General features: G+C 51.6%; 1 protein-coding gene across 4 annotated transcripts; it reads left to right on the top strand.

Moving 5' to 3' along the window:
• The first annotated feature begins 1791 nt into the window (after positions 1-1791).
• Positions 1792-20584, top strand: SGK2 (serum/glucocorticoid regulated kinase 2). Of its 4 annotated transcripts, XM_032127029.1 has the most exons (15): positions 1792-2048; positions 5664-5815; positions 11098-11167; positions 12372-12429; positions 12899-12948; positions 13514-13571; positions 14158-14241; positions 14545-14676; positions 15502-15614; positions 16112-16148; positions 16700-16786; positions 18046-18141; positions 18413-18568; positions 18927-19016; positions 19224-20584. In XM_032127029.1, exons 2-15 carry the CDS (start codon positions 5764-5766, stop codon positions 19377-19379), a joined length of 1239 nt encoding a protein of 412 aa, XP_031982920.1. In that variant the 5' UTR covers positions 1792-2048; positions 5664-5763; the 3' UTR covers positions 19380-20584. The 4 variants fall into 4 exon arrangements, with proteins under 4 accessions (XP_031982920.1, XP_031982921.1, XP_031982922.1 ...); XM_032127030.1 differs by lacking the exon at positions 1792-2048 and having other exon boundaries at positions 5743-5831; XM_032127031.1 differs by lacking the exons at positions 1792-2048; positions 5664-5815 and adding an exon at positions 6091-7480.
• The last annotated feature ends 377 nt before the right edge of the window (positions 20585-20961 follow it).

The raw sequence follows: 20961 nt of genomic DNA, 5'->3' as shown, positions 1-20961 counted from the left end.
TCAGGGTGAAGAACAGAGAAGCATGAGCAGAGGGTGCCCTCAGCCCCTGCAAGGACACCTCAAATCCCGGAGCCCCCCAAGCTCCTGCATCCAGGGAGATGCCTCTGGCTGGAGGAGCTCCGCGAGGCATTCGTGCCTCCCGCTGCCGGCTGGCAGCAGCCGGCGGTGCTGCTCCCGGGGACGACAGGGCATCTCAGCGTCTGGCTCGCTGCGCTGCAGATTTCAGCTGTGGCGAAGCCAGCGATTACCCAGAGAGCCCCAAAGGGCTTTGTCTCGCTGTCAGCTCTGCTCAGGCGCTTCCCTGCGTGTTCCTGCCGGGAGCCGGCGCTCGCTGGCGGCTGACGTGCGACCAGCTTGCGAAACGAGCCGGCTCTGCAAGCCGGGCGATAAGCGGAGCCTTTGTCTTCTAAACTTGTCCGTGGCTGGAGCGAACGCAGATGTCGGTGCAACACTTGTGCCTTGGGCTTGGAACACGGGCAGCCCCTCCAGCCCGTCGCAGCAGACATTTTTATGCTGTGCTGGTGCCGGTGAAAGTCTTCGTGAGCCCAGCGCTGCGGGACATGTGCAGCCCTTACAGCAAGGGATGCAGCGGAGTGAGGAAAATAACCCCCAAAATAGCAGCAGGTTTAACTTGAACAAAGCAGAGATCTCTTGAACAGCCAGCGCGATGGCAAAGTCTGATCTGTGCTCCAAATGGCTTTTGTCTGCAGCTTCGTAGCTTCTGGTCATGTGCTGCAACAATCCTCTAAACCTTCTCACTCTGAAAACCAGACAAACAAAGGCCCTCTCTGCACTACCAGGGAATGGATTTATTTCTCTCTCTGTCCGTACAGTTCCTCAAACACAATGGGGACCTCTATTTGGGCTCGTTTCCTGAGACATGAGGGTAATACCAAATCTCTGTTGCCCTCATGCACCCACACAGTCGTGCCACCCAACAGGACCATTGGTGGGAGCTGGAGTGAGGTGAGGGCTGAGCCCAGTCCTCCCTGTGGGCAGAGGGCAGGTGTGGCTCTGCCTTCTCCCCACACACAGGAAGCCAGAGTCCTTGGCTGTGGTGGCAGCTGGAAATCTCGGCCTCATGCTCCGTATCACATATTCCAGGCTATTTTAGAAAACGCCTGTTTTGACAGTGGCACCAATGTTCTCCATCAACTGTTTCTGTACATCTTTGGAGTTTGTGTTTCAGGTGAGGAGCTGGAGGCTCCACCAGTGACCCCACCAATGCACTCATCTGTCAGACCCTCATTTGGGCCCCCACATAGGGATGTGTGACCACTGGTGCTGGGCTTCTGCAGAGGGCAAGGAAGAGGAATGCAGCAAATTGGGGAAGGCATGGAGGCAGTAGATTTTGGCTCTAAGAGTGCTCCTCTGGGCTCAGTTCTGATGTGCCCGTGGGGCTTGATCTTCTTGGCTGCTCAGGTGGGTGTTCCTGCATGTTAGTGACCCAGGATGGGGAGTGTGGAGCGAAGGGGGGGCACACAGGAGGCAGAAGGGAGGTTGTAGGACTGTCACACCTGTACAGATCAAGCATGTAAAAGTCCCTGGATTTCTTGCCCCTCAGTGCTGCCAGAGGACAAGGCTCCCCCTCACCCAGCTCCTTCCTGTCTGGCAAGGTCTGCGGGTTGCTGGAGGATTGGCAAGAGGTCATGTCCACAGTCGGGAGGTCTTGCTGGCGTTTGGGAGGTGACCCATGCCTCACTACCTCTGCTGGGACCCGGCATGTGACCTGGCACAGCCTCTGGCAAACAGAGCACTTTGTTCTGACCCTTTGCACTTCCCTGCCAGCGAGCTGCCCTCTAATCCCCCCAAGGAGGGATTTTCCTCTCCCACCCCGGCTCCCTGTGCCTTGGTCCCCTCGGAGAGCAGTCCAGGGTAATAATTTACTGCCTGCCACAAGCCACTCCTTCGGACTTTTTCTTCGACCTTCAGACTGCATTGCCAAAATAAAAACAACGGGAGGGAGCAGTACAAGCTGCTTCCCACAGCGAGAGTGTGGCAGTGCCCGCCAGCCCTGCTGCCGGATCCTGGGAGCCCTGTCTCTGCAGGTAATGCCCATTTGCTTTCTCTGGGATGATTGTGACTTTCCCTTCTTTTAATGAGTTCCTGAACCCCTTTGGGAGGAGCAGAGGGTTTTGTGAAGGACTCATCCCTTGCTGCCAAGAGCCCGGCTGGCCAGTGGAAGAGCTGCTCCTCAGGGCCAGCAGCTGGAAGTGGAGGGGGGTTGAGTTCCAGCAGTGGGGTTGTTTCCCAGCTGTGGAGAAGTCCAGAGAGGAGATGACCAGCCTCCTTGCTCCCCCTGCAAATGCTGCAGTAGTTGGGAAGACTTACGGCACCAGCTCTGCCTCCCTCAGGAAAGTTCCATCAAAGGAACTTCCATCACCCTGCTTGTCCCTGCAGCCCCACATCAGCTCACTGGGTGAGCTCCTGTGGGGAGCACCCACAGGTGTTCCTGATCTGGGTGATTCCAGGAGCTGGCAGATCAGCAGAGACCGACTGTGTGTGTCCGCATGTTCCTGGGCCACCTGCACATGGAAAGGAGCCTTGGGCTCCACTGGGATTTGCAGCCAGCACCAGAAGGGTGAAGTTTACACTGGAAATTTCAGGTTGTGAATTGGCTGTGGTCTCCTGGGCTGTGAGAGTCTCGGGGCCCGGCCTGGTGAAGCTCAGGGGTGCTGTGCCCAGCAGCCTTCTAAGAGGGCATTCCCAACCCCCTCGCTGGCAGGACAGGGACGGCTGTTCCTGCTCAGTTCCAGAGCACGGGAACAGAGCTGGGCTTGGCAGATTTCAGGACAGCTCTGCTGCTCTTGTGCAGGGGCTCACAGCTCCTGGCAATGCCTTGAGCCCAGCTTGGACTGGGCTGGTCACTGGATCCAGTATGTATAACTCTGCTGGAGACACTCTCTGGCTGTGCCAGCACCAGTTGCTTCCCAGGATTTGCACGTGGATAAAAAGGGGTGAAAACATATATCCCATGCAGAGGAGCTGGAGTTGGCAGCTCTCAGGGGTGGAGCAGGCGGAGGGGAGGCATTCCCAGGGACACTGCACCCATAAGCTATCCTCACAAACCCAGTGCTGTGCCAGCAGTGAGGGCCTGGGTCCGGGCAGTGCAGCTCTCAGAGCCACTCCTGGACTGCTAAACCCTGCTCAATCCAGCCAGGAGACTGCCTCTCTGCCCTTGTCCCCACCAGGCTGAGCACATTTGGGGTTTGAGTTGTGGGTGGTGGCCCTGTGTCACACTGAGCTGTGCTACAGGGGAAAAGAGGCATTCACCCCAAAAACCAGGTTTTGGTGTTTGTGTTTTTTGGGTTTGTGGTTGTTTTTTGTTTGTTTTTTTTTTAAAGACCCTAAAACACGGGCTGTAATGTGTCCTGAAGTGCAGCTGGGAAGGAGAGAAGGGGACAGCAAGCAGGAGAGCTGAGCCTTCCCCAAGGACAAGGCTGGCCAGGAAGGGCCACTTACAGTCAGGCTGCTTCCAACCACGTGTTATTTATTCACTGAGACTGTGCCTACACTTGAAAAGCACTTGGGAGCAAAAAAAGGTCCCAGCCAATTAATTTAATGGCAATAATAACCTCAGGAATTTATTCCTCAGAAGATGTAAAGGCTTTACAAGAGATCAGTAATCATTCTGCCACATTCATATTTACAGAAACAGAGGCATGAAAAGTGGCAAGAGTTGCTCAAACCCACCTTAGCTGTCCTTTGGAATAAAAACCTGATCCCCAGTGGTCTCCTCTTGTCTCCTTTCTCCATGGGGAAATATCCCAGCACCTATGTGAGATTCCTTGGCAAAATCAAAGGCAAAGCCTCAGGCAGAGCCCTGGTTTTTTGAAGCTGAAAGAAAAATGTAGAGAGGGAAAAAAAGGGAAATATTTTAAAGAACTGCAATGGTCACCAGTAATCTATTTAGTCTTTTATGGATCCTCCTAAAATGAACAAATAGCCTCTGGGCTTTTAAAGAACATCCTATCCTATCCCACCCTGTCCTATTCTATCTTAGCTCTTACCCAGCAGAGATAGCTGAGTAGCCAAATATTTTAGGTCAGCTTTCACTGCAGATCCACGGACTCTTGCTCTGTGCTTTCTTGAGAAGTATTTGATTTAGCCTTATCTGGACCTTCCCTGCAATTCCAACTGCTCAGGACTGTGTGGCTCCACTTCAGTGATACTTTTATGATTATGGTTATGGATATTGCTAGATAGGGAGATTAGGATTATCTTTCCCTGTAAAATAACATATAAAATATTGTGTGTGTGAGAGAGAGGGTGCTTCTCTGTGTGTAGAGACAATGGGCTGGACCTGTTGTTCCCACTGGATGTGTCCTGTCCCAGAGAAGCTGCAAATGTGGCTTCCCTGGGATGGCTCTGCCTGGAGGGATCCAACTCAGCCACAGAAGGACCACGCAGCCCTTGACCCCTTATAGGGCTTGGGGAAGTGAAGGTAGCTTCCCTTCCTTGGTGGAAAAGAAAATGTTTCCAAGTACAGGCAGTGTGTGGAGGCTCTGAGCTGTGCCAGTGCAGCTGCAAAAATTCCCTTTCTGTGGCCAGAGCCTGCTCCCCCTATGGCCTGACAAGGTCCAGGCAGGAGGTGTGCACAGAAGGGGTTACATTTCCCCAGAGCTGCTCCTCACCTTTGAACTCAGGTCCAGCCAGAGGTTTTCCTGGCACAGATGTGTTCTCTGGAGGGCAGGGAAACAGCAGCCAGACACAGAAGAGCAGCAACGCTGGCAAAACCCAGCCCTGAGATCAGCAGCTGCACCGGAATTGTTTAATTTTGCATAGGAGTGCGTGGGTGCTGGGCAGGGGAACGGGCCAAGGTCAGTGCTGGTGTAAGGGGGCACGGTCACCCTGCTGGCACCTGCAGGGACACGTGCCTGTGTGATGTGTGTGCCCTGCAAGGGCTCCCACACTCAGAAGTGCCTTCAGCACAGCATTAACCTGTCCAGCCATGGGCACGGCCGATGGTCAGTGAGGGACAAGAGCTGCTGCAGGGGGTGACCGGCTGTGGGCACACAGGACAGGGCCAGGGGAAAGTCTCACCTCTTACACGTGGGGAGGGCAGGAGGCTAACCCTGCTCACACCTACCTGTCCCACTCCTGTCATCATGGTGACAACTGCTCACCATGGTCACCTCTCCAGGGAGAGCCACAGGGCTCCACAGGCAAAGCCCTTTGCAGCTGCCCCAGGCATCTGGTGGTGTCTGATGCTGAATCTCCAGTGAGGATGGGCATTTTCTGGTGGGCTATGTGTCTGTGTGCTTCCAGGGAATGTTTTCTCCTGTGCCAGGGAGCCACCAGTGTCAGGGCAGTCACCCCGGGTATGGGTTTTAGCTCCTCAAAAGCATCTAAACCCCAAATCCTTTCCCAAGAGCAGAAATACATGAATTCAACAGCTTTGGGGTAAATTTCTTCTGTGGTACAGAAGCCAAACCACTCAGCTCTCTTCCATTTCCCCTGTCTGCCAGTCCCAAAGCATTTTGTCACCGGGGTGATGGCAGAGCCCCCCAGTGACCTCCACCAGACTGAATGCTGAGTGGGTGCTGCCCAAACGAGGGTCAGGAGCTGTCCCTGTGTCCCAGAGCCGTGCCTGGCTGGCAGGCAGCCAGTGCTGCACCCAGGGACTTGTTTCTGCTCTTACTCTGTGCCCTTCACCTTTGCAGACAGAGGAACATCTGCACGCTCTGCTTCCCGAGGACACCCGGAGCCAGCAGCTGGATTCCTGCCCCAGCTGTGAGGAGAGGAGATTATTTCAGCTGTTTAATGTTCGTGGCCTGGATGGAGCCCTCCTCCACTGCCCTGGGCAAGACAAAGGGTAATGCTGCTGGATGGTAAGGTGTCACTAAGCCCTGGGGGTGGTGATGGCATGGAGAAGACTTCCCCATGGAGGTCTCCCACTAGTGTTGGGCTGCAGAGCCTTCCCGGTGGGCTCCAGCTGGGCTCAGCCTGCCCAGCAAGGGCTGCAGGGAGCCTGGTTCCCATGGGACACACACAGGGGACTCGTGTGTGAGGGGAGGTGGCACCTTTGCATCGCACACCTGGTTCTGAGTGACACCCAGCCCCGGAGTGTCAGTGACCCTCACAGAGCGGCTAGGATGGACAAAACCGACCCAACATCATTTTACCATCACTATCTGTCATCAGATTAGGTGTTTTATGCATTTTAGCAGTTAAAATTTGCCTTACAGGATCCTTCTGCTTTCTCGTCTTTAGATAGGAAGTGGGTTTTAATTAGAGATGCCTCTTCCTATGGAAATTAAAATCAAGTTGATAGCACCGAGATTTTCATTAAAGAAACAAAAGCAGAAGGCACTGACTAGAAAATGTAAGTTAACTGATGAAATTATTCTGAAATTTGACAATTTCAATGCAAGTGGAGGCAAAGCTGGAGAAAGGAAAAACATGTTAAGGGATATTCTTAAAAGATGTCAATGCTGACAGCCTGAGAATATTGGCTGAGCAAAAAATCAGGTTTTGACCTGAGAGAAGGCAACATTTCAAGCAAAATGCTGCTTCCCCTTCCTCGCTACACATGGCACCAAGCACATCAGATGTCCCAAGTGATTTCCCGCAGTAGCTGCAGTCTGGGGTGAGGACCACCCGTCCCATGGTGGCCGTTCTGCTTCCCACAAGGAATGCTGCCCACAGCCTGGCTTTTACCTCCTTGCACCCACCACTGAAATTGCTCTGCAAGCTGCTTTCCTGCTGCTGCAGCTGCACACAGGGAGATTTTGTAGGAAATTACAATGGAAGCAAAAAGTGACTGCTTTATTTTTAACGAAGAGAGAGAAGACACCAGCCCTTTTCCCAGGTCCCTTTTGCTCAGAGCTTAGTCCCTGGTCTCTCAAATCACCAGGCTCCCTGCGTGTTTATGTTTGCAGCTAACAGTGCTGCAAAGCACCAGCCTGGCTGCCCTGGCTGCAGCCCTCCAGGATTCCTGAGGACAGTGGAAAAAGCAGCTCCTTCAGGGTTTGACCTAAACCAAATGCCAGTTTTGACCTTCCTCCAAACCACTGGATGGCAGACAAATTTCCAGCTGACTTGTAAAAAATTATTCAGAACACCTGAGCTGCCTGCTAGGCTGTAATCTGCTCCTAGCCACAACCTACACCCTTTCCTGCCCACCCAAAACTACCCCTCCCACCTAAATTCTCACTCCTAGGGTATAGCTAGCAGGTGTCTATTCATCTTTTGCAGCTGGGCAGCTTTTCCTGCTCTCTTTAAAGTGTTGCAGTGAGGCACCAGCAGTGGCACGATCACTTTGAGGGGTTGAGGGTGGTTGTGTTTAGGGGCTAAATGAACTGCTGCAGGAAACAAAGCTCTTCCCCTCTGGGTTTTAGGAAGGGGCTTTGGGCTCCTGGCCTAACAGGGTGGGCTGGTGCAAGGATGGGAAATGAGGGGAGTGAGAGGTCTCTGCACTCACTGGTTGTGGGCTGCTTCCCGTGCTTCAGGACTCAGCCTCTGGCAGATGTGCTCCCAGGTATGTTTAGTGACTTGTTTTCATGGAATTATTTTTCTGCCAAGTGCTTCAAACTTTAGCCACCTGCTGTTTTCTTTAAGTTCTGCATACAGCTTTTCTCTAAAATTTCAAGGATTGGTTGTCTGTGGGCTCCAGCTTGCCCCGAGCCATGGCTGCTTGGCTGGGCTCCTGCTTTGGTTTGCAGTGTCCCAGGATCTGCAGGAGAAAATTGGACAAGCCAGGAGCTCTCCAGAGGGTGGCTAAGAAAGCTTCCTCAAATACAGAAGTGCTTTAAAGTCTTTCCTAACCTCTTCCTGGACTTACTGTAGTGCCTCAATGGGAATGAAAGTGCAGTTCAGTACTGGCTTGCAGCTATCTCTTAGATCTGTAGCTGGGGAAAACTTGAGCCTTTTTTTCCTCTCCCCAGTAAAAGCACGTGTTTGCGGGAATCCTCCTTCCCACCTCTCTCCCTGCTCTTCTCTGAACTGAAACTGGGGCACCTCCCTCTTAGGCTGAGAGCAGCCCCTGTGCTGGGTGAAAGCTGTGGGCTGCCTTCGGTGCCCCTCTCTCAATCCTGCCCTTCCAAACTCTGTGCTTCCTCCAAAGCATCACCTGCTGTCCCGGTGACAGCCCTGCCATGCCTCTCCATGCTGGCAGCCAGCCCTTCTGTATAACCAGAGCGGGAGAGGACGAGGGACTCGCTCGGAGGGGTTTGCAATGTAGGTTAGGTAGGGGAAGCTGCCGAGAGCGGTGACATCAGGGAGGAGGGTGGGAGGCAGCCCGCAGATGACGAGGCTGTGAGGTTGTATCTCCGTGCAGGGTACGCGTTGCATTAGTAATGTGTTTGTAGCAAATAACGCTGGGCTAGCATGGGAATGTGGGTCAGCACTGCCAGAACTGTGCAAGGAAGAGGGAGCTGCTCGTGCTGTGCTGGGAAGCAAACGTATGTTACTGAGGGATGTGTGGTGGGGGGAGATTTAGCTGCAGTAACTGCTCCAACTTGTAAGTAGCGGCTTTCTGTTGTGTGAGCGGGGACTTCGTTCCTGGGGGATGCCTCTGGCTGGGAGTTGGGGTGAAATCGTCTTTGAGGAGTGGGGAGCAGGGTGCAGGGGTTATTCCTGATGTGTAATAGTCACATTATACTGGGAAACTCCTAGACTTGCTTGCCGATGCTCTCTGTGGCCCTGGCCGTGCCTGGAGCATCTGTGCTGCACCAGCAGGCACAAGGAGGGATGCAGCTGGGCATGTATAACCAAGGATTCCAGCGTATTTCTGTGACCTATTTCTAGTTCTGTTGTTCAGTGTGTGCACTCAGGAAATCTTTGTGCTTCAGGGGGAGTAGGGTTTGTTAGTGATAAAGAAAAGCCTGCTCGACTGCTTGTGAGATTTAAACCACAAACTAACCTGGTTTTGAAGGTGGACTTGGGCTGGGGAAGGTGGCTCTGAAGCTGAATAGAAAGTGATATGGGATGGGGATATACACATCCTAAAAATGGGTATGGTACTTCAGTGCCAGAGACTTTAACCTCAGAGCAAGTCCCTTTAATGAAAAAGCTTTTCTGGAAAAGGCTGTCCTTGGTCAGCAGGGACTTGTTGAGTGGCTTCACTTCCAGCAAAGAGGCAGTGGAGCAGAACAGGGTTGGTGGAGGGAGGCATTAACGGGCTGCCAGGCTGGAAGGGGCTCTTGCCTAGCTGCAGGTTGCTAAAACAGGCTTGTCCAAGCCCCTTGGAGCAAGCCAGGAACTTGTCCTGCATCCTGTGCTGCTAGTAAATACCTCCAAAGCAGATGGATGTGTTTCCATGGCTTGCCCATGTGCTCTCCAAGATGTCCAAGCTGTGATATCTCCATCTGTGCCTGAGTCGTTATGTTCCCCCCAAGTCTGGGGTTGGAGCAGTGGCGGCACGCTGACCCTGGGGCCAAACCCAGGCTTGTGGGGGTTCAGATTTGGAGGAAATGGGCTGTATCACCTGATGGAGCTGCAGGCAGGGAGAAGGAGTGAGGTGTTCGGTTGGGCTGCTCTGGCAAGAGGCTCCTGAGCAGGGGTGGAAACCTTCACTCCTCTACGTACTGCTGCCATGTGCAGCTTGGGGCTTGTCCACACACACCTGTGTGCCTTGGCCATCCGCTGTGCCAACCTCCTCCCTGGCCCTGAGCCTTCAGTGAGTGTTGTCTGGTCAGAGACAGCAGCACTGATGTCCCTCTGCTGTGGCCATGATACCTGCCCAGCCTGCGGGACAGACGCAGCCCCGAGGCAGGTGTTGGATGCCCTTCAGCAGACCTCAGGGAGCCAGGGAAAGCCAGACTTTCCGGGAAAGGACTATGCCCAGTGGGAGGAGATGGGGTTTGATCTGTCTGGGTGCTGTCTGTGTGCTGTCCCCGCTGGTGGGTGCCAGCTGGGACAGGATCTTGGACCTGCTGCAGGGCAAAGTACGGACAAGGTCAGGGGCTCGGACCAGACTGAGGTTGTAAGTTTTCCCTCTGCATGGTTTGTGGATTTTGCTTTAAATTCCTGCTTTCCCTTTCTTATCCATTCAGAAACTCTAAACCCACAGCTTAATTTTTTGGCTGCTCATCAGAGCTGCCCCCAGATCTGCTGGTGGGGCCAGTTCAGTGGCTCTCAGGATTTCACAGGTCCCTCTGCCTGGCAGATCCAAATATCCATGTGGGAAGGGCTCTGTTATGGACTTGTTTGCCTCAAAACTCATTGTCCTACAAATTCTTTGCCCAGAGAGATGGCCTCTGGCAGTTGGTGCTGTCCATTCCCTGGTCTGTAGAAGAGCTATTCCAGGATATTTATGGACACAACTTGCTTATGTCCACAAAGCCCCTTCTTTTTAAATTGAGGTAAACACACGTTTCTGTGAATGCTTTGATTCTTCCTTTCCCTTCAGTGGCAGAACTGAGTAAAACTGAGTCTTGAAATAATCTTGCTATCTACTCTCCTAAGCAAAACAAGGATCTCCTCTGTACAGGCTGCGCTCCTTGGGCTTCCCTCTGGCTCAGCCTGTGCAGCAGCAGGGAGCAGGCTCAGGGCTGCCCCTCTGTGAAGGGAGAGGTGATGATGATGATGAGTGGTGGCAACCGCCTGCACGGCTGAGCAGCAGGGATGCTCCATGGTGGGAATCCCAGCTTCTGGCACTGGCTATGTGTCCTTGGGCAAGTCACTCCTGTGCTGTGTGTGTGCTGGCTTACCTCCTGCAGGGCCTGAAAGGTTTCATTCATGTCCCTAATTACTCGCAGAGTCCTGGATGAAAGGGACAGTGGATGTGCCAAGTGTGTGATGTATCCCAGTACAACCTCGTCCTTGTAAGCACTCTCCTTGTTCCCCCTGGGGACACAGGGGTGGCTCAGGAAGGCTTGTCAGTGGTGCTTTAGCCTGAGTCCCCTCGGCCACCAGAGAAGGTGTCTGTTTTGTGGCACTCATCGCTGTCCTGTGAGCTATTGAGGGCTCCTGGTGAAGCTGGGAGGGAAGATGTCCTGGTTCCTATAATTTCCCGGTTATTTTGGTATGTGAGTGGAAGGGGGAGGAGGGTGGCTGTGGAGAGAAGAGCAAGGTCAGAGAAGAACAAATGTGCCTCTGTGCACTTGTGATCACGCTGCCAGCTAATCGGCTTCGGTGCTCCAACTTTCCTCACAGAACTCATCAAGCACGGCCGGGAGAGGATAGAACAAACCATCAAGGCCTCCGGCTCCAGGCTCTGCTTGTAGTGAGTATGAAACCCTCCCAGTGAGATGGGAGCCCTTTAACAGCTCAGCCCGATAACCCCTGCGCTGGCTGGGTGGCGGATGGAGCTGGCTGGCACCGGGCAGATGTGGGCAGTCCCTGGGGACAGCTGCCAGTATCCGCTGCTGCCCGGCAGCTCCTGCCATGCTCAGCCTGGCTGCGCAGGAGGGGCTTCTTTGGAATGGCTGGGGGTCTGTGCCTGGTGCTGTGTGGGGGCAGCGAGTGGGAGCACCCACAGGTGAGATGTGGGGAGGCTGGTGGGGTCTTTGGACCCCCTTTTTGGGAGGGGTAGGGCAGAGAGTGGCTGTGGGGATGGGAGCCTTCAGAGCCTTCATGTGAGGGGGAGTCAAAGCTCTCTGGGGTAGGGGAGAAGGGAGCAGAGCTGTTTGTTTTGTGTTATCTCCTTAATTCTGGCCTTTGCAAGGAGCATGGGGGAACCCTTAAAACCAAAGAGAGGAATCCCTGAAGCAGGGTCCACCTATCCCCAGTGATGCTCAGGCAGGATGGATCTGAACCAACAAGTGTTCAAGTCCAGCTCTTCCAGCCCCAGCAAAAGCTGCACCAGGCAGACAAGAGCCCTGGTCTTTAATGCTTCTGCTCACCGAGCCTGTCCCGGCTGCCATGGCAGCTCTCCTGCAATGTCAACAGCCCTGAGCTGCCCTGGTCTGACCTGGCCTGGGGAGTGGCCTCTGGCTGCTGCCAGCCCCATGGACCATGGTGGTTGGACCCGGCTGGACTCTCCTGGCTGCCCTGTGGGGATACTCACTGGGCTGCGGTATCCCTGGGCAGTGGGGTGGCGGCTGCAGCTGCCTCGAGAGGGGTCTGGCCAGAAGAGCTGTGACTTCACCTGGCCTGGTGCTGTGTTGCTGCTGGGGCTGTGCTGGTCCTCATGTGCTGGTGCCCTGAGCACTTTGTGCTATTGCAAGTCAAGGGCAGACATTTCATGTGCTTGTGCACCCAGGAACCCTTTTCCCCTAACCTCCTGTCAGCACACACTGCTCCCTGCCTCCTCCAGAGTGTGGGCATCCCCATCCTTTGGGGATAGCAGTGCTGGGGAGCTCAGCTCAGCCCTCCTGTGACGGATGGGGTGCACTGGGGTCTGCACTGCTCCCTGGAAAGTTAATGGTGTGAAGCTGTTTCTCCCTTGGATTTTGTTTTCAACACTGACTACTTCTTCTTTTCCCAAGTGCTGAGAGAGTTGCTTTTTTAATGGATCGTTCCCGGAGCCCAGACAAAAGCACCCAGGTAAGATCATGGCTCTGAACAAGCAGATCCTCACCTTTGGGACAGAGGGGGGCTGGTGCTTTTAGACGAAAAACAAGGAGAGAGCCTGTGTTAGCCTGCTGGCAGTCTTACTGCTGCCTTGTCCTCTGGGTGATGCTGGGCGAAGAAAAACAGCAGAGAGGCCCTTTTGGACAAGGCACAATGTTCCCAGAGTCTGGGGAGGGGAAGATTCCTAGGGAGCAGGAAGAGGAGGAAGAGCATGTATGTGTACGTATCCTCTTGTCTTTGGGAAGAGGGCGGCTGCAGCTCTGTGGTGCTGGGTGTGCATAAGGCCATCCAAAGAGACCTGAAAGGTTTGCCGAAGTATCAGCTGGGTCTCTTGCTGATGGGTGTTTATCAATGGCTCTGTGTGAGGGACACTGTGTTGAGGAAGGGAAAACCCAACGTGCAGCGTAGTCCTTTTGACTAAAATTCTTGTTATCTTCTCTAGCCTTCAACACCAACTGACAACATCAACCTTGGACCTTCTGCTAACCCCAAGTAAGCCTCTGCAAAGCCAGGTAGGGTGTGGAGCATGAAGAAACCTGCCTGGGGGATGCAGCAGGTCCCTGTGTCTGCAGAAGTCTCAATAATTACATTTCTTGGCCTCTAACACCATGTGTGTCACCAACACACCAGCTTTCAAGACTAAGCTGTAGCTGGCACTTATCATTTTCTCCCGGCCATATCTGTAGCCTCTTGTCCCTTTTCTTTTGAGAGGTGATAAGAGAAGGTCTTCCTCATCCCTGCTGGCTTCCTGACTACCTTTCTCTAGAAACAGGGATAAACTGTGTCCCCTGTAAGGCATCACTTTATCCTTACAGGTGCTTTCACTGCTGCTGCCTTCAGCCTGGGAACTGCTCTTGGTGCTCTGCAGGGCGCACTGACACCCACAGTGCGAATCCTGAGCTGGCTGGGAGCGAGGGTCACCCACCAGTGCCCTTTAATCCCTTTCACAAACTCACAAACACTCATTTTTCCAAGCAGGAACTCTGCTTTGATGGTGGTGTCACTGTTGCATGTTTCTCTCCCAGAAACATTAACTTGTTTCATTCTTGCCCAACAGTGCCAAGCCAACAGACTTTGACTTCCTGAAGGTTATTGGCAAAGGAAGCTTTGGAAAAGTAAGTGGGCTTGTGCAGGTGGGCTGTAGATCTTTAGAGGCAGCTTGGAAGGAACATGTGTTGCTGAAGGAGTTTCTGGCTGTGTCCTTTGCTTGCACCTCTCTGGCTGTCTGGCCTGAGTCGGACTGAGATTAAATAAGACCTGAGACATTTATTAATAGTCCATTCTTACTTTAAGGTCCCGCAACCTCTCTAAGGACTGAAGAGTGAGGTGCTTTATGCTCAGGGGGTGATGGTAAGGAGCAGTGCTTGATTCAGAATAAGTTTCAGACTTGTTCAGCAAAAGATCTCCAGAGAAATCTGTACCTTGGAGACAGCCAGGATTCACTTTAAAGGGGACTGTCCCCAAATGTTCCAAAAGTATTTTCTATTGGGTGTCTAGGGGATATATGTGGAGATATTGTGTGTTTTTCTTCTGGCAATGAAAAAGTGCTGGGAATTGAGAGGGCTGGAGCTTGGTCTTTAAAACCCTGTATCTGGCCCTCTGAAGCAGTTCTGTGTATGATCACTCACAAGAGTGTTGAGCTAATGAGGAACCACTGACCAAGGTGAGACTGAAAGCTGTGACCAGGACCTTCTGTTGCAGGTTCTCCTGGCCAAACGCAAGTGTGATGGGACTTTTTATGCAGTGAAAGTGTTGCACAAGAAAACCATCCTCAAGAAAAAGGAGGTGTGTCTGCTCTCCTGGGCTACTTCTGCGAACAGTGCTCGGTGTATGAGCTCTCTGGGTAATGCAGTTGGGGTACCTGGTGTTCATGTAGGCAGTTCACGTGTTAAACACGGATTTCTCTGTGCCATGAGAACAAAAGAACACAGATTAATTGGGTCAGATAGGAGGGAGTTGTTCTCCTTTTGGAGAATGACCCTCGTGGGCTCCCAGCTTCCATCTGTTTTGAAAACAGCAGTGAGCCCCTAGGGCAGGCTGGGCTGGACCCTTGCCTGAGACCTTAATGCCTCGTCTGCTTTTTGGTAGCAAAACCACATCATGGCAGAACGTAACGTGCTTCTGAAAAATGTCAAGCACCCCTTCCTCGTGGGACTCCACTACTCCTTCCAGACCTCGGAGAAGCTTTACTTTGTGCTTGACTATGTAAATGGAGGAGAGGTGAGTGCACTTACAGGCTTTGTTTTAATCGTTTTTGGTCCTTCACAAACATGCTGCTTCATTTAAAACTGTTTCTTGTCAGAAGATAATGATGTTGAGGGATGATGTTGTTTTGACTGCTGGCAAAGAGCAGCCAGGAATACCTGGCAGGATGCCTCACCTGTAAATCCAGTCAAGATCTTGCTGGCTATGACCTGGGTCAGATGATTCCCAAAGTAAAGATGCTGAGAAAAGCAGTGTTGGGGCATTTGAAAATGCTGGGGAGAATATGGTAAGTATTGGTGTTGGTGAGATTTAGGGAAACTCACTTTTGGCCCAGCTCTGGATCCATGTCTAAAGCTCGTGTGTGATGCCACTGCAACTTTGTAGACTTTTTCTGTCCTGTAGAGGCTTACCTTTTTCAGCTGTCTTTCTGTGCTATCTGAAACTGGCTGGGAGACATTGTGAAAGCGGATATCCTGCCCAAGCTGAGTTCATGTTGGGGACCTTCACATGTTCAGCTCTCTGCATGTACCACTTCTCATGGCCATACTACCACTGAAATCATCTTGTGGGTTGTAGTAAGCTAGGAGCTTAATCAGGTCAGCAGATGATGGAGGATTTGAGAACTAATTATTAATTTTTGTGAATGAAGAGGAGGACAAATGAAGCAATTTCTAGAAAGGTGTTTGGATTGCTTAAATTTACTTGGCTTGGGCTTATTTCATGCTGTTCACGTGCTACCTGCTGCAAAATGCTTGTCACTTACATAGCTGGCTTTCACCCTTGCTCCAGATTAGCCTTCATTTATTTAGAGACATGATCCACCCTCTCACCTTCCCATAGCTCTTCTTCCACTTACAAAGGGAGCGCTGTTTCCGTGAGCCCCGGGCCCGATTCTACGCTGCAGAAGTCGCCAGTGCCATTGGGTACCTGCATTCCCTAAACATCATCTACAGGTAAGGCAGGGGCACCAAGCCTGCCCAGCCAGGGGTGCAGTGCTGCGAGGGAATGGGATTCACTGGGGAAGTGAAAGGCAGGATTGGCATAGCTGAAGAATCTCCTACCCCAGACAAGACTGTGCTGTTGGCACTTTACCCTGCAAGAGGGTCTGCACAGGACCCAGCAGGCAATAAGCCATTCTTTCCCCTTCCCAGTATCTGTCTGAGAGTATTAAGTTTAAAGATATAAAAGAAAACTGGCTCAATAAGTAAGAAATATCTCTCAGTAACAATTTATGCGTGGAAATCCTGGCTAACGCTTGATCCTGATAGGCTGTGAAAGCAGCCTACCTATGTTTGCATGTATGTATACTGATGGGAATCTGCAATTTGGGAAGGTCTTGGCGGTCTGGATTGGGAGGTTTTGTTAGCTCCTGTTCTTAGCTGATGCTGTTTCAGATCCATGTTTTCTAAATATCTGGCCAAATCTGCTCAAACAGCACTTTGTCTTGCAGGGACTTAAAGCCTGAGAACATTCTCCTGGATTGCCAGGTATAGTCACAGCTTGGGCTGTCTTCCTGCTGCCTTTAAAAATGTCAAGACCACAAGCAGAGGGCTGTGGCTCTGCAAGCTGGGCTACAGCTGACGGATGGCATGGGTTTTGTCTGTCTGCCCCACTGCACTTCTGTGGGAAGGATGACTGGGCCTGCCCTCTGAAGGACTGCATGGATTTGGGGCCCTTGGCTCATTCCCAGAAGCTGTGGGTAGGGATCAGGGGTGTGAAGAGCAGGTCACTGCTGCAACTCTGGTGGTGACTGTTACATAAATTGGCTCTGGGATAAAGCAGCAGAAAATCACCACAGTGCTGCATCTCTTCATGGCTATCTAGCTGTAGACAAATTTGAAAAAAAGAAATCTAGACTTTATTTCCTCTATAGGCTCCAGTGCCTGTGCTGTAGGATGAACACAAGGGGAGGGAGGGGGGGGCAGATGAGCAGTGGGAAACTAAAACCCACATGAGATGTAATGCATAGGTGAATACTTGGAAATCCTGTCTCCTCTCCAGAAAGAGCGGGACAAGCTAAAATATCTCATTTCTTTAGGGACACATAGTATTGACAGACTTTGGACTCTGCAAAGAAGGAATGGAGCAAGAGGAGACAACTTCTACCTTTTGTGGCACTCCTGAGGTACTGCATATGCTGGGGCTTTGCTGTGACCTGAGGGCTGGAAGCCTTCAGACACTTGTTGCTCTGGGTCTTGGGTTTATGTGACACCTCAAAAAATTATGGGCTCTCTGAGGCTGTCAGCCTGAAGCTGGAGTTCAGATAAGGCCTTCCCTATTCAGCAGAGACAGCTCTACCTGTAACAACACAGCAATTTCTGAGTATTAATCAGTTATTGGGGCAAGGGTTCCTGCACTTGGAAATGGCCAGGCTTGTGAAAATAGCTGTGGAGGTGGAGACAACAGTGTCCCTGGGAGCCTGTGAGCAGGATGTTTACCAGTTCTGAGACCCCAGAGGTGCAGGACAAGGAGCCTGCTGGTACTGGCGTACACAGGACCTTGCTGTGCTCTCCTGTGTGTCCTTGGTGCATGCAGGAGCTACAGAATGCCCTGCATGGAGGAGAGCACCAGGCTCCCTCTGGAATGTGATCACTGCTCAGAGGGGAGGAAATGCCTTTTCTCCAATGTGCTCCAGCTGGTGTTTGTAAAAACCTGTTTCCAGTCTGGCTTCTTGGAGGCTTTTTAACCTGCTCCTGACGGAGCCTGCTGGGGATTTTGGTAGCACTTCAGCTGTTCCCCAGACAGCTTGACAAAGGCTCTGTAAACATGACACCTTTCAGTGTTCAAACTCAGCAGAAGGGGGCAGGAATTTCCCCCCTTTTCCGGGGGGATGCCTCTTATGCCATAGCATAGCACGAACCAAGGAGGAAGGTTTGAGCTTTGTTTTCTAGTTTTGCTCTGTGTGTTGGTGTTTTCCTGTTCTAGACAGAGCCTGATAGCACACAGAGATAATTCTGTGGCAGACTGTTCTGCAGAATGCTCAAATTCTTCCCTGTTGCTCCTTGGTGGTGGCTCTTGGTAGTTTTGCTGCTTTGGGCAGGCTTACTGGGGCTGGAAACTGCAGCTTTTTAGAGGTGTGATGTGTCAGGGTGGCACAAGTTGGTTGGTTGAACTGTGGTGGGTGGCAAGCCCTTGTACAAATCCTCTCTAGGAAGAGAACCTTCTGTTCTCTGGAAGGACACTTTGAGGGCTTTGGTAGGTGTCTTTCAACGCCTTTGCACCAAAGCAAATGGAGAGTTTATTAGATAATAATAGGAAATACATCTGCGTTATTCCTAATGTTTGCTCAACACATTAGGAATAATGTGCAGCCAGGTTTGGGGCTTATAAGGGTAAAGCCCTTCCTTTATAATTTGACTCAAATATTTCCTTCTGGCTTCCCAGTACCTGGCTCCTGAGGTGCTAAAGAAGCAGCCCTATGACAGGACAGTAGACTGGTGGTGCCTAGGAGCTGTCCTCTATGAAATGCTCTTTGGACTGGTAAGTTTGGAAAGAGGTTGGTTTACTTTACATGGTGGAAACTTTATTTTCAAAAGCTGTGGTGTGAGGTTGGTCTGGTGTTCAGAAGGTACTTGATAGACAACTAAATCCTGAATCAACGACCTGGTTCAATCCTGCCTCTGCCCTTCTGAGCAGAGGTGTGGCAGGTCTGCCTCATCTACTCATGGCAGGACTCATTTTGACCTGCAATTTGTGGCTCCTTCTGGTAGCTCATGTTTTACCTGGCTGCTTCTCCTCTCTTTCAAATTAGCCTCCTTTTTACAGCCGGGATGTGTCTCAGATGTATGACAACATTCTGCACAAGCCACTACAGATCCAAGGAACCAAGACTGTGGCAGCTTGTGACATCCTCCAGGGACTTCTCCACAAGGACCAGAAGAGGAGGCTGGGTGCCAAAACAGACTTTGTAGGTGGCCTCCACTATGATCGGGAGGGAGGGAGGATGGGAAAATTTCTGTTCTGAGCATTTCTTTCACAACAGCACTGCCTTGGAAAAAGCTTCCCACACAGTCTGTCCCTTCAGCCTCCTACAAGGGACACATGGGGTTGACTTGGATTTCCCCAACGGGAAAGGGGTGGTGGCCAGCTAAGGACACCAATGGGTCATTTCCCTTCAAGGGATTCCTGGACCATGACCCTCGTGTATCAAGGATTTGTGGATATGGGTATGTGGTAACTTCAAGTCTTGCTTCAAGCTGTGAGACCAGGTGCTGGAAAAGGAGGGTTGGTGGAAAACTGACTTCTCCTTCCTGCTTTCTGTACAGCTTGAGATAAAGAACCACGTATTCTTCAGCCCAATAAACTGGGATGATTTATATCACAAGAGGATTACTCCTCCATTCAACCCCAATGTGGTAAGTGGGTAATTCTGTCTGCTGTACCAAAGGGATCCTTTCCAGATCTCTCATGCTGGCACCGAGGGTTCTGAGGTGTGGGTTGGGACCTGCAGAGGCAGTGGTGATCTCTCTTTTGGAAGAGCAGCTGTGTTGGACTGCCTGAACACAAGTGGCTGGTTTGGGTCTGCCCACTCCATGACTGTGTGTCTCTGCTCCTTGGCTTAGGCTGGTCCAGCTGATCTGCGACACTTTGATCCCGAGTTCACCCAAGAAGCCATCTCTGCCTCCATCACCCACACACCTGACCTAGCAGCCAGCAGCTCCAGTGCCTCAGATGCATTTTTAGGATTTTCTTATGCACCAGCTGAAGAGGACATTTAAGTTTTACAAAGGTTTTGTGAAGCCATATTTTAAATGATTGGGTTTTATGTTTATTTTGTTTTCCTTTTCCTTTTGAGAGGATTGGTACCATCCTTTGCTCATGGTTTAAGGAAATTGGCACTAACACACTAACTGGCTGGGATGGATCAGAGCTCTTAATTTTTGCTGTTTGGTGGATTTTCTCCCTAAAGGAATGTTTCCCTGCCGGGGAAAGTGGGACACTGATTATGATTTTCCCCGAGTGTCTTGTGCTACTTGGCAGAATTGTATTCACTCTGTGATTGTATTTATGGTTGAGGAATGTGCCATCATTCACATCAACAGCCATGGCCCTGTAACTGGACACTTTTTTTTTTTATTATTTTTTGTGGAGCTATGCTCAGCTATGTCCAATATCTTTCCCCAAGCCTTCCACAGAGAAGGATACTCTTCACATCACCAAGAACAGTGGCTTCCTTCTTTTAAGTAAACTCTCTCAAGCTACTCATCCTGGACTGAGCTGGGCTGAGGGAAAAACTGTTCATCAGTTATTGCTCCAAAGGCAGCTGCAGATCTGTAAGTCCTGAACTGCACTGTGGCCCTTCATGCCAGTCTGTCCCTCCTCAAAGGGAATGGATTATCTCTCTGGTCCAGGACTGGGATGCTACTGCTGCAACAACAAGGCTGTGATGGAGGAGCCACTCTGTAGGAGGAAAATCCCAGATCAAAGGTGTGGGGAAAGAGGCTGAGCTGCTTGGAAAAATAAAAGTTAACTTTATAGCTGAACTCTGGTTGGGGTTGGGGGGGTGCTTTCACAGCATGTGCTTGACTTGTCCCAGGCACACCAACACTTCTGTGATGAGCACGGGGCAGTGCACAGTGAGGGGTAGCTGCGCTCCAGGCTCCAGCACTCACCTGAAAATGCCCATCACTGCTGTGGAACCGTTATTTATTCTGCCTTAATTTAAATGATGGTGTATTCATTGAATGTCACTTCCCACTTTTTTTTTTTTTTTGTTAAGCTGTTCTGTGCTGTTGCTGTAGGGAGAAGAGGGGGCTTGGCGCAACACAGGGATAAACAAGGGGCTTTCTAAAAGTTGTGTGATGCTCGTGCTGTGGGGAACCTTGTGCTGGAGCAATTGTTTGGGTTTTTTATCAGGCTTTATCTTGTATATGCTGGAGTCATTGGGAATCCGACATGGTTTATATTAAAGTGCAAACACTGATGTTCTTCTATGGCTGTCTTGGATCTGAGGGGAGGAGGGTAGGGGGTGGTTGCACTGTTTAATTTAAGGAGAAATTCCCTAATTTAAGATGATCACAGAATCATGAAAGGGTTAAGGATCAGGGCCACCTTCCACTCTCCCAGGTCGCTCCAAACCCCGTCCAGCCTGCCCTTGGACACTTCCAGGGATGGGGCAGCCACAGCTTCTTCGGGCATCCCGTGCCAGGGCCTCCCCACCCTCACAGGGCAGAACCTGCAGCTGTCAGGATTGGGATTTTAGACACAAGTACAATCAAAGGCCCAGAAGCGTCAAGAGGGGCTTCAGCACAGCGGGACTGCCCGGCTGGCAAGCGCGGCCCGCGACCACCGGCCCGGACT

Source organism: Corvus moneduloides, chromosome 17, assembly GCF_009650955.1.
Source record: "Corvus moneduloides isolate bCorMon1 chromosome 17, bCorMon1.pri, whole genome shotgun sequence".
NCBI lineage: Eukaryota > Metazoa > Chordata > Aves > Passeriformes > Corvidae > Corvus > Corvus moneduloides.
The sequence above is the reverse complement of the archived record's forward strand: the minus strand, read 5'-3'. Positions and strand labels throughout refer to the sequence as shown.

Excerpts from the sequence above, each read along its gene's own strand:
- SGK2 (XM_032127031.1), top strand. The coding sequence starts at position 7,297 with ATGAACTGCTGCAGGAAACAAAGCTCTTCCCCTCTGGGTTTTAGGAAG. Across the intron at positions 13,572-14,157 it reads GCAAAGGAAGCTTTGGAAAA|GTTCTCCTGGCCAAACGCAA; the intron begins GTAAGTGGGCTT and ends CTTCTGTTGCAG. Across the intron at positions 18,142-18,412 it reads ATGAAATGCTCTTTGGACTG|CCTCCTTTTTACAGCCGGGA; the intron begins GTAAGTTTGGAA and ends CTTTCAAATTAG.